Below are 12,444 nucleotides of genomic sequence, written 5' to 3' on the forward strand. Positions count from 1 at the left end.
ACAAGAAGAAGTTAAAAGATAAAGGGTTTTCATTCATTTTTTTTATTAAATGTGTAAAAAAAAATACTGTTCACACACAAAAAACAAGACGTCACACTGTGCAATGGCTGCAAATCTATGTAATACATGAGTTTTCTTTATTCACTGATAAATTGTTGCCTTTAAAGGAGTGAAAAAGGAAATTTGAAAATTACATTTATTAATATGGTTTATCCATTATTACATTTGAGAAGCTGGAACCACCAAATGTTTTGGCATTTGATCTTAAAAAATTAAAAAAACAACTGTCTACTTGACTATAATTAATTAACTAAATGTTTCACTCCCACACAGAGATAATTGATTTGATTATTGAACCTTATGTAGCACAGGCTTTTCAGGCTAAATATAGTGCTTCGTAAGGTAGTAAACATGGTGTCAGACGTGGATAACGTGGAGTGAAAAAGACCATCATATTCTCAATAAGCGAAAGACAACAGCTAAGCTAAAATTCATTTTGTACTGCCTCTACAGGAGGTAACCCCTGTAGTTCTCACAGCTGTAAACAGTGAATAATAAAGAGTTTAAATATGAGCATATTATGTTTTAAATCTGTACATACATGAAGCCAGCAGGGAATAACCTGCTCTAACTCTCTTCTGATGGACAGATTATTAGACAATCAGGCCCTGATGAACATAGAGGTAAAAAGCCCTTCTTTCTACACAGCAGTAATAAAGCCCAAGACCACCAATGGACAGAAGAAAACTGCAAAATTGCAGCTGAAATTCAGTATTTTGTTCAGGCTGGAGATGAAGAGAGGCTGTGTAAACCTTTACCTTTAAATCTTCTAGCCACTATAGAACCAAACTGACACTCTTGATCTTTTATAAATTCATATACAAAAGTTTGCAGGAAACCATCCAAAGAAACCTGTGAGGCATGTTCGATTTTCTTGAAGCTGAGAAACTGTCAAACACATTTAAATGGCTTTACAAATTATTACGTAAACTAAGAATTACACTTTGAGTTATCCATCTACATCTTCTCTGTCTCTCACTCTCTACACGTTGCCATGAAGATCTTCATCTCTCCGTCTTCAGCCAGCAGGCTTGTGTGAAAAGCCTTTTTAAAGTTCTCAGTGAAAGTCAGATCAGTCTCAAACCTGACCTTGTTGGCCCAGATCAGAGTCGTTCCTGGTTTGCAGAAGTGCTTCATGGTGACCAGGAGCTCGTCCAGGAAGTCGTGATGGTAGACCACATCAGCTGCCAGCACGTAGTCGTAGGGATACACTGATGAAGGGTAGGTGCGCTCCAGGTCGTAGCCCCAGGACAGTGCCGCAAACTGGGGCGTGTGTCTGCAATTCCCCCTGGTGTTCCTCATCACATTGGCCCGGAGGTTACCTAACACCTCAGGTAAGTCTGTAGCTGTGACTGAAGCTCCTGAGGATGCAGAAACAGGATATATGTCACCACTATAGCAACAATAACAGTAAAAGGATCATAATGGTGACCTTTGTCAAGGAGTTTGTGGAGCTTTAAGCACCATGTTTTCCAAATAACATCCAAATCAGTTCTATAAAATCCAAACCAGGCTAGTAAAGGAGACCTGCCTCTAACTGCTTTTGAATGTTAAATGCTTGAAGGTTTTACTGTATGCTATATATAGTATAATTAAATACAAAATTACAAGCAATAATTCAAACAAAATTGGCTAAAATCATATAATGCCCAAAAAGACAGGACCAATACAGTGTTTTTACACTCTGTTTACCCACTTTCTGTTATAATTTAATTTTTTATTTTTTTTGTGCTTATGCTCACCCAGCAGACTGGCCACAATGGTTACCAGTCCTGTTCCTGCTCCCAGCTCCAGCACCTCCTTTCCCTGCAGGTTCACCCTCTGCCTGTTGTTGTCTAGGAAGGAGCACAGAGCCAACGCCTGCAGGGCAAAGAGATACAGACCTTTTACTGTGGCCAATGTTGTTGCTGTATCCAACCATTTCTGTAACTGACAATCTTGTACTCACTGCTGGCCACATCACAGCTCCAAAAGAGTCTATGGACTCATAAATGACAATGTCCTGCCCTGCGTAATGGTAGATATCTTTACCAAGGCAAGTGTTAATGCTGGGAACCCAAACTGGTTTAGTGTACTGCTGCACAGGTGTTTGTTCGATGTGCCCTTGTGCTGTGAAGAGAGGATAGATCAAAACTGTAAATTCCACAACATAAAGTGAAAGATAACTTAAATAGCTGTAAACAGAGTTGTATGTGATGCAACACATATCATATCAGTACTCTGGCAGGAACAAGGCATTAAATCCTTTTGTTTGTGAACCAAACAACCTCACCGCAATGATAAAAATTAGTCCCTGCTTCTCTTCCTTATAAGTTCAGATACTCTACACCAGTGGACAAGGGCATCGGCGGTCTGGGTACGCTGAGGACAGTTTATAAATTTTGGCCTCACCACATTTTGGTTTTACTCCATGTGGCTCACATCTCAAATTTAACTCTTGCCACTAACCTTGCCAGCTACATTAAAGTCCCAAAGCTGCTTTTTCACTGAAGGGTAAGCTGCCAAACCACAAGACAGCAGTTTGTAGTTGAGACACACAGAAGTAAAAACCAAAGAGAAAAAAAAAGCTGTCGTACCTTCTTATAATTTGTATCCCTGTTTATGCCAATAATTTGTTCCCCCTTAATCATAAACTATGAAAAACATTACACATTAAAAGGTCGGTTCCCCGAAATGTATATTCTCACTTGCTGAACCTCCAAAGATATAACTAAGTGATGGATACTTTGTGCTGTGTGTCCTTTATTTGTGCTGGATTTTAAATTCCTACCTTTTAAATTCTTGTGCACTTTTATTTCACATTTTGTATTACATTTAATTATATTAATGAAAGTGCTGCTTTGAGCTAAATGTTAACGTCAGCATGCTAACATGGTCACAATGACTTTTTGCTTAGCAGGTATAATGTTTACCATGTTCACCATCTTAATTTAACATGTTAGCATGTTAGAAAAATCATAGGGAGTCATCCTCTGGGGACCGTGAACCAATAGTTGTTGCAATCACTGTACACAAAGTATGGTTGAAATATTTCCGTCTGGAACAAAGTGGAGGATCGACCGTTATCGTCATCCACAGAGCCACGCATTATGCATGGCTACAAATTCCACATCAGCATCTCTTTCCTGAATCAGTTTCCCTGTTACCCTAGATAATCCGCAGACTGTAAACAGTTGTCATCAGAACTACTTTGTACTGAAAAAAAAGTCCCTGCAATGATGAAGTCTCAGCAGATATCTCAAAACCTAAGCAAAGAAAAGATGTTTTCATGGTTAGAGGCAAGTGATAAAAATGCTTTTGGAATTTGGGTGAACTGACCCTTTAAACAGAAGGAACTGGGACTCAGACTCCAGTAATACTGTATCAAATGTATTGACACACAAATGTGCATTTTCACAGATCATGTTGACTCACCTGTAGCTTCTTCATTACTGGCTGAACAACATGAGTCATTGCTCTCCGGTTTATCCTCCTCATCCTCTTTATAGCCGTTATGTTTGAGAACCATTATCTCCTCCATCTCCTCCTCTTCATCAGCCTCAAGCTTGTTTTTTTCTTCCTCGTCATCTCCTCTTTCAGACTCTGACATGTGAGGTTCCTCTCTTACATCATCATTATTTTCTTTTCCTTTACATTTTTCTATATTAACATTGCAAAGCTCGTCATCCTCTTCATCCTCAGCCTCCTCCTTGGATCCTTGGACTTCCATGCCCACATTGGCTTCTCCCTCCTCCTCTTCTCTACATGTTGCCATGAAGATCTTCATCTCTCCGTCTTCAGCCAGCAGGCTTGTGTGAAAAGCCTTTTTAAAGTTCTCAGTGAAAGTCAGATCAGTCTCAAACCTGACCTTGTTGGCCCAGATCAGAGTCGTTCCTGGTTTGCAGAAGTGCTTCATGGTGACCAGGAGCTCGTCCAGGAAGTCGTGATGGTAGACCACATCAGCTGCCAGCACGTAGTCGTAGTGATACACTGATGAAGGGTAGGTGCGCTCCAGGTCGTAGCCCCAGGACAGTGCCGCCAACTGGGGCGTGTGTCTGCAACGCCCCCTGGTGTTCCTGGACAGGTTGACTCTCAGGTTGTTCAGGACCACTGGAAGGTCTGTGGCTGTCACCCAGGCACCTGGAGACAGTCAGAAAAAACATCAAAACTTTCACATCTTTTTCACAATAATAACTTCTCAAGTTAATGGATCTGATAGTACCTGGACCCTAATGCTAGAACTCTACCTTGAATTACCAAAAGCACACATATACTGACATACTGGTACATTCTCATACTAGCATGGCCGTGCAATAGGCCTGTTGTTGAAACCTATACAAGCTAGTACATGTTCTATCTCTATTTTTATTTATTTGTGTGTGCTTTTTATTTATTTTAACTATTTTTTTTGACTCAATGTGTGACCCAGAATTGTTTGTTATTCTTTACCCCCACACCTCTTCTTTGTTTCTGTTTTTTTTTTTTTTGACTGACTCATACTCCTGTGCAAATGGCAAGTAGAGCTGAACTTGAACCTCTTACCAAGGAGCGCTGCTACGACAGACACGAGGCCAGTTCCCGCACCGATCTCCAGGACTGCCTTGTCCACAAGACTGAGCTGTTCACGATGGGTATCCAGGTAGTGGCAGAGAGCCAGAGCCTGGGGGCAGTCAAGATGAGTATGAGGAACAGAGAGGTATGTGTATGTATATGAGGTAAGGTTTGTGGCTCCTCATGCATCACTTGACCAGATAAGAATGTATGAAGTATATGCCTGAGTAGCAAAAGTAAGATATTAGATGGATCTTTGTACATTAAAGATTAGTTCCAGTGGTTATTAAGTATCTCAGACAGGCCTGAGGGCAGAGGTAAATATAGTCTAGGGGCCTCAGAGTGGAGACAGCGGCATGCTGATATACGACAATCCAAGAATCCAGAACGGACACTAACACACACTGTATGTCATATTGTGGTTCAAATGAGGTTGCAAATCTCAAAAAAGGTGCTACTCACCGCCGGCCATATCATGCCTGCATAGGAGTCAAGACCTTCTTCTATGATGATCTCCTGCCCGACATAATGGTAGACCTCTTTATCCAATCTGTAGTAGAAACATGGAGCCCAGGCAGGTTTTTTTTGCTTCTGGACGGCTGATTCATCTGAATGATACAAAAGTGTCAGATTTCTGTGGTCTGAATCGACACAAGACTCTGCTCAGTGTGACTTTAGAAACGTCCTGCTTTTTATTGCACAGTTCATCTTACTTTTTTCCTCTTCTTTATCGTCTTTATCCCAATCTTCCTCCTCTCCCTCCTCCTCCTCATCTTCCTCGTCCTCCTCTTCGGCTCTCATATAACCGGTTTCCGCCACAGAGCGTGGGGGCAAAGTATCCATATAAAATTCTGTGTACTGTTGGACAGACAGGTGTTATCAGTTAGGCATGTGAAAATAGAGAAAATGAATCAAGATCATTAGATATTGAGCTTCAATTAAACTTTTTTTTTTAAACAATGTTATCTTTCTTTTGTAAATTGTAAACATTCATATGTTTTGATAATTTGCATATTCATATGCTACTGTGATTTCAGCCTTTCCCTCCATAATTTTGCTGTGTTTATATAATTACTTATTTTCTTTTTAATCAAACTGCAGTCCTACAGTCTAACCAGCAAAATAAGGCAAAACAAGTCTGGGAGAACACACTCCTCTAATGTGACTATCACATATTAGTTTTTAAACAGAGCACAATGAACATAAATCTTTCAAAGACATTTTTTTATTTACACGGGAAACACTGTTCCAAACCATAACATGCTATCCAAAACTCAAGTACTTACTTACACAAGTAATACAGTGAAAACTTGGTCTACCTGTGACCTTTGACCTACCTGCTGGCTGCTTTATCTTCCAGTGAAAGATCTCAGGAGCAGTCTGACTGCATCCGGAGACCTCTGACTGCAAGGTTATAGAGACTCAGCATCCTGTTGGACACACCCATCATCATCACAAGGGCATGAGGGTATTTTTAGAGCTGTGCCCAGGAGAAATAAACACAAGCAAGATACAAGAGCAGAGCGCACATAGATACAAATACATACGCGCACACACACACCGACACCATCGAAGATGATTGGTGAGAGGGCCAAATGAGTAAGAGCATGACAGGAATGTCATGATACCAACAGCAATGGATCTTTGATTCCAGTCTCGGATATGGACTACCCTGCTGGTGATTCTTGGAAGCCTCCACGGTCTGTAACCTCATACTGGATATAATATAATATAAAATGATATATATATAATATCATATGAATAAAAGTTAAACCTGTAAAACTGGCTGTTGTAGGAACTCTGGTGAATGATTTCCAGCTGCAATAATCAAATAACTTTTTATGATTTTGATTGTGGGTTCAAATCAGTCCAGATATCCCATGTTACACTGGCAATACATCAGTTTTTTTTAATAGTCTACAAATAGTCACAGAGACACACAGAGGCATAAGTCTGCTGAAAATTAGGCCGATGCATGATTTTTTTTTTTTTTTACAGAGAACCCTTGAATGTGTACATCAAAACATTTACAACATAAAAAGCCTCATAAGCTGTTTTAATTTTTTTTTTATCACTGATAAGTTGCAGTCACTTTGTCTGCAATATTTAATCAGAAAGATAAATGAAGATGAAATTAGGTGGAGTCTAGGTCAAAATTACACATGCAGTTTAGAACGTGTCAATGCGGTGCTTACTTGCTTGCTTTTTCTGCAATGGCCTCAATAGCTTCAGCAGAGATGGGCGGTAACAGGATCAGGCTGGCATGCAATCCCTGTGTATCAACCCTCCAAGAAAAGAAGGGGGCTCCTGTAATCTAAACCTCAATTAGACCTCCCTCAGTTGCATTTGAACAGCCTTGAAGTATCACCTGCCAGTTTCAGGTATCGTCAATCTAAATCTACGCACATCCCCAAAACTTGAAATCCATCCAGTACTTCAGGGTGGTTTGACATGTTAATGGGGGAGTTACACAGTGGTGAAGTCATTGCCCAACTGTGTTGTTGCTGTGAAGCCTTCTTTGGATAAAAGATAAGAGTTTTTAAGCTTGATGACAGACAGCATCTATCTCTCAGTGAAAGGTGGTTTGTTATCAACAGGCTGTTGAAAGAGAGACAAAGTTAAAGGATATCTCTACAAGGCCACAGACAGTTTTCAGCTGTTGAGTATTTGTTTGTCTTGACAGTGATACACATCAGCTTAGATAACCTCTCTGTTCCTCTTTAATCCAGCTTTTCACCGTGCCTCTGATTCTGCAGCCAAACAAAACATATCCATCACACGGGCGAACAGACAAGGAATGATTCGGGCAGAAAATGTTGCAGGATTTGGATTCATAAATTAGATATCAGATTTAATAGGTCACATTAATAGCATGCCGCCCTAAGTTACTCTTTCCAACTGTTGAGTTTCCAAAACACGCAAAATTTGTGTGAGACACAGTGGTGTTTATGCTGCTGAAGCAGCACACACTCCCCATTATGGATGTGATCTTTAATTTGACCTTTAATTTGAGTCTTTTGCTGCTGACATTTCACATAAAGAGGCCTCATCTAAGTGTAAACATAAAAAAGTAACACCAACAATAAAAACTTTCTGTATTTTGCAAAGAAATTATGTATTTATTGAATTTGCAAATTGTTGGTTTTCTTAATATGAGACGTTCTTTATAATTACTTTTAAATGTACAGTGTGTGGGACGTAATGCATTTCACATCATTCAGAGGTGATGGACATTGTCTAAAAGTCTAAAAATAATTAATTAAAGTGTGATTACCATTAATAAACATTAATTGTTTAAAAACCATGTTATGTCATGTTTTACTTTGATGTTAGGATGTTACAGATGCTTAGAGTTCACAGTAGAACAGTTTCTGGTAAATAAAACGATAAAATTCTATGAGGCTTTAATATTAAACCTGCAATAAACCTGCAGTTGTGAGTTGTAAGGACTCAGCCTCAGCACACACTGGTTCTTTAAATTGATATGGCTAATTCATTAGCAAACAGTTGCTTATCTACACATCCACCTACTGAGCAACATTTATTTGGAGTTGTGTTTCTGGCCACCCGATGAACACTTTCAGCTCTGTTTTTGGTCTCCACCAACTAACCATCTGTGTCCGACTGCTGTTTGGTGCTGAGCAGGTAGTGTACAGTGGATTTACCAGAGCTCTGTTCTAAAAACAACACTATGAGAGCGGTGAGAGTGAATCATAACAGTAAAGTTGCGGGCCTGACAGCTAAACAATGAGCTGAAACTCACTATAAATCAGAGGGGAGCTGAAGATTTGGGTACAGATTCTCGGTAGGTTCATCACTACAAGTGGCACCTCTCATGTTGTCATATATTTGTCTTTGCTTGTCAGGCTCATCTCTACTTTGTCAGACCTGGCTAAACTTTCACCAGCCTCAGTTTTACTTTAAAGCTTAGCTGTGTTTGCTGTTGACTGTTATTAACGTTGCTGGGTCCAGTCATTCGTTTTCCTCAGAGGATTCTTCCTAAGAGAGTCATCGCTGACGATTCCAACTGTTCCATAAAACCTGATCACATTGTCCATGTGAAGTCCCCCAGCAGAACACCTCCTAAATAAAATCCAAAGGGTCATCAGAAATCCACTGGAAAAATCCAGAGCCATGTTTGCCCAGACTGTCAGTGCTGTGAGCTGACTGGACCAAAACAATATAGTCAGCCAAGACCTTGAGTGTGAGAACGTGCTGCTGATGGATGACAACCAGTTTAAAAAAAAAAAAAAAGGCCGGCGTGTATCCAGGCATACAGAGTTTATTAAAGTTCAGCTAAATGAAATGCAAAACAACAGTCCTGCAATAAATTACATTGAAATGTCACTAGTAGACCAGTAAACACTGTAAATAATAACATTTGTAAAAATGTGGTTCACAGATTCATATTGTTTGACATTTGTGCATGATATCCATGAAAACACATTACAGAAACAATAATTCATCATGTGTTCCCTGTCCATTTAACAGTTCAGGCAGCAGCTTCTCCTTGGTCCTTTGTCCTCCTGTCCTTCCTCCAGGCTCGGTACAGTTTGATACTCAGACTGGGGAGGTTGTACAGCTCCTCCAGCTGGAAGCGCTGCCGAAAGCGATCCACAAAGCTGTTCTCTGGGTCCAGACGAAAGCGCATGGCCCAAAGAATCTCTGTGTTTTCCTGACACAGGTGGTCAAAGGTGTCCATCAGCTCTTCAAGGTAAGGATGGGCATACACCACGTCAGCTGCCAAGATGTAGTCAAAACAATGTGTGGCACGTGGGAAGCGCTGCTCCACATCCTGACCCCAGATAAGCTCTGTGACCTAGAAACAGAGATCATTTAGGGCTGATTTAACAGTAATAAATCAATTTATATTATTATTATTTATTATTTATTTTATTATATTCTATCGTTTATTTCCAAAAGTTTGTTTTTAAAAAAGAAAGTCCACTCATGCATACTCTTAGGTTGTTTTATAGCATGAATCTTTGGTATTAGCTGCACTGGAAATATCATGAAATGACAAAGTAGATTCTGCATTTGGTCCATGACCCAAATGTGCACCGAGAAAAACAAAAACTATTCGACATTTTTGAATATATTTCGGACGTTATTTACCCGACAGTATGAAATATGAATATAAAAACCTACCAGAGGGGTGTACTTGCATCGGCCCTTGGTGTTGCGCATAACATTGTACTGGAGGTTCCCCAACAAATCCGGTAGGTCAGTGGAGGTCACCTTAGCACCTGGAGAGAGACAATGCAGGCTGAGTGTTAAAGGGGATGAGATACAAACAGCAACAGAGAGAGTGAGTGAGTCAAAGAGACTTCAAATCAGTTCAAGTTCAAACAACTAAAGCTCATCAGTGGACTGTTTTGTTTCCGTACCTAACAGGCTGGATACAATGGTGACGAGCCCAGTTCCAGCACCCAATTCCATCACATTTTTGTCTGTCAGGTTGTATTTGTCTCGGTTGGTCTCTAAGAAATGACACAACACCATCGCCTGTTGGGGGACACAAGTTCACAGTTCACTGGTAGGGGTCAAAATAAAGACAAAGTGCAGCTAAATATTGAGATAATGTGTAGGTTTCTGGTGTACCGAGGGCCAGAGTACGGCTCCATAGAGGTCTGTGGACTCTTTGATACGGATCTCCATATCAGAGAAGACGTATCCCTCCCAGGACTCTGGGCCAATGACTGAGGGGCGGAAATTTCGGGACATTATGGCTTTGGCCAGCTCTGCATCCTCTGCAGCACCTGCTTTGACAGCCACAGGAGAGACAGGTGTTGTTTTTTTAAAAAAAATTTATAAAATATTTATATAGAATAAAACAGAATTGACAAATTCACAGCATACATTTGGACATCATAGCAGGAGATGCGCAGGTTTTAATAATCACATCAACAATGGCTAAATTCCATTTAGGTGAGCCAGTTATAAGCCCTGATATTGATATGACTGGCATCATTTACTACACTTTAATGATATGGAGCAATAATCAATGACTCAAGCAGCAACAACAGTACAAGTACCACTCAATTCTCAATTTACCTTAAAAATCATCAGACCTCAATTTAAGTTGAAACACATTGCTGATAGCTTAATATGACTCACCTGTACACCGGGTATGGTACCTGTCATTTAGAGAAGTCAGGGTCTGAATTGTTAGTGAATCTTATCTCATCAACTTACATGTGACATAGCAATTGGTAATTGGATAACACAAACTGTATTTGTAAAGTGGAACAGTCCAACACAGACCAACCAGGGGCAGATTTAGAGGGGCGGCATGGAGTGGCCACCCCAGCTTGGTGTCAAATGCTGTACAATTTAACACATTCATTTAGATTAATCTAAAAAAAATAATGTGTTTAAAACAAATATTAATTTAATGATCTGTTATGGCCACATTTTAGACTAAGTGATAGGCTTAAGTTAGAGTTAAGAGACGTATTTTGAAATAAATAAATGTATTGATTTCTCTGCCACCTATAGATATTTCTATTCAGTGCTTTACTAATGTGCCTCAAAAATGTTTTTTAGTTAAAATATCTTCATTTCAGGTTTTTTTCTAAGCAAATATTGATATATGTGATTGTTTGTGATTAAATCAGTCTATATTTCTGCCTCTCCTTAAAGTCTCCACGCCACCTTCTGGCCACCCCATTACATTTACAGTGAACGCAATGAATACTCCAGATTAATGCAATTTTGTGTGAGCATGAAGCAAAATTTAATTTACCTCCAGTGTAAAGGACTGGAAACAGAAATCTCATTGACAAATATCTTTAAACTTGGCAAATGACACATACCTGACTGGCTGGAGTAAGAAAACATGTTTTTTTTTGTAATTTGGGTGAACCAATCCTTTAACAACTGCACCACCTATGCTCTCAAAATGTCAGAAAGGAACACACCATGGTAAGACTGCAGGGCTACTGTACAGGTGTTTCTATTATCAAGCAGATTAGTAATCATGTTATTTGTCTTTCATATCACATTACAGGCAACATTTGATTCTCTGCTCTATAAATGAATCACATTAAGGCTCATAATGCCCCTTTGATCCTGCTGTTTGTTTGTAACATCATGCCAGTGTGTCAGACTCCAGCTATGTGTCATTGCTAACGGTTACTCACAGCATCTGACACACAACTTTAGTTATGTCACACTGGTTTGGAGAAAAGGTCAGGGGAGCCCACAGAGCCACAATAAAAAGGTTGAGTGAGGTCAGGGAGTGGTCAGGAGCTGGATTTATAGCTTTTGTGTGTGTATAAATATATCTTACATTTGTCATTAACAAGCACAGATGCACTTATTAGCAGGGAATAAATATTTCAGCACAGCCACATCTTGCAAGCTGTCACATTCATTTCATACTTCAAGAGATTTAAATTTTACTGTGCATGCATACTACTGTTTGCTTGTTCTAATAAAACAACTTAATTATTGCTTTTGACATTATAAAGAAAGAGAGATCTTTTCTGTTCTCCAAATTCTCACCTTCTTCTTGGGTGTTGGAGTCCTCCATGGCCTTGGACTGTTGAGTCTCCTTGTCTGAAGGAGTCCAAGCAAGAGGGCAAAAATGGCCAAAACAGAAAAAGTCAACTGTTGCTCTTGGTTTGTGGTCCCAGATTAAGTTCTTTGGATTTAGGTCAATCTGGATCCAGATCTCTAGCAGGTTGTCACCTTCTATGGTTTTAAGTTACACACAAATACAGTATTTTCCAACTTCTTGTCCAACCACCATACAACCCTCAACTCCACCCCATTTCTAGCTGGGCGTGCTTGAGCCCCTCTCTAATGCAGTAAAACTGACGGACAGCAACAGCTGCCCTGTCCGTCTGCTGA

General features: G+C 39.9%; 2 protein-coding genes across 3 annotated transcripts; both read right to left on the bottom strand.

Annotated features, from left to right (window-relative positions):
- Nucleotides 1-26: 26 nt before the first annotated feature.
- On the bottom strand, nucleotides 27-6,034 carry LOC127351071 (uncharacterized). Its single transcript, XM_051378224.1, has 8 exons — nucleotides 5,928-6,034; nucleotides 5,304-5,448; nucleotides 5,053-5,198; nucleotides 4,582-4,699; nucleotides 3,475-4,179; nucleotides 2,009-2,169; nucleotides 1,803-1,920; nucleotides 27-1,421 (listed from the first exon to the last, which is right to left on the bottom strand). Exons 2-8 carry the CDS (start codon nucleotides 5,431-5,433, stop codon nucleotides 1,036-1,038), a joined length of 1,764 nt encoding a protein of 587 aa, XP_051234184.1. The 5' UTR covers nucleotides 5,434-5,448; nucleotides 5,928-6,034; the 3' UTR covers nucleotides 27-1,035.
- A 2,822-nt stretch (nucleotides 6,035-8,856) lies between these two features.
- mettl21e (methyltransferase like 21e) lies at nucleotides 8,857-12,410 on the bottom strand. Of its 2 annotated transcripts, none has more exons than XM_051378229.1 (5): nucleotides 12,097-12,410; nucleotides 10,192-10,349; nucleotides 9,978-10,095; nucleotides 9,739-9,836; nucleotides 8,857-9,409 (listed from the first exon to the last, which is right to left on the bottom strand). In XM_051378229.1, the coding sequence occupies exons 1-5, from the start codon at nucleotides 12,122-12,124 to the stop codon at nucleotides 9,083-9,085; spliced, it is 729 nt and encodes a 242-aa protein (XP_051234189.1). In that variant the 5' UTR covers nucleotides 12,125-12,410; the 3' UTR covers nucleotides 8,857-9,082. The 2 variants fall into 2 exon arrangements, with proteins under 2 accessions (XP_051234189.1, XP_051234188.1); XM_051378228.1 differs by having other exon boundaries at nucleotides 10,192-10,352.
- Between the last annotated feature and the right edge of the window lie 34 nt (nucleotides 12,411-12,444).

Source organism: Dicentrarchus labrax, unplaced genomic scaffold (genome assembly GCF_905237075.1).
Source record: "Dicentrarchus labrax unplaced genomic scaffold, dlabrax2021, whole genome shotgun sequence".
Lineage (NCBI taxonomy): Eukaryota > Metazoa > Chordata > Actinopteri > Moronidae > Dicentrarchus > Dicentrarchus labrax.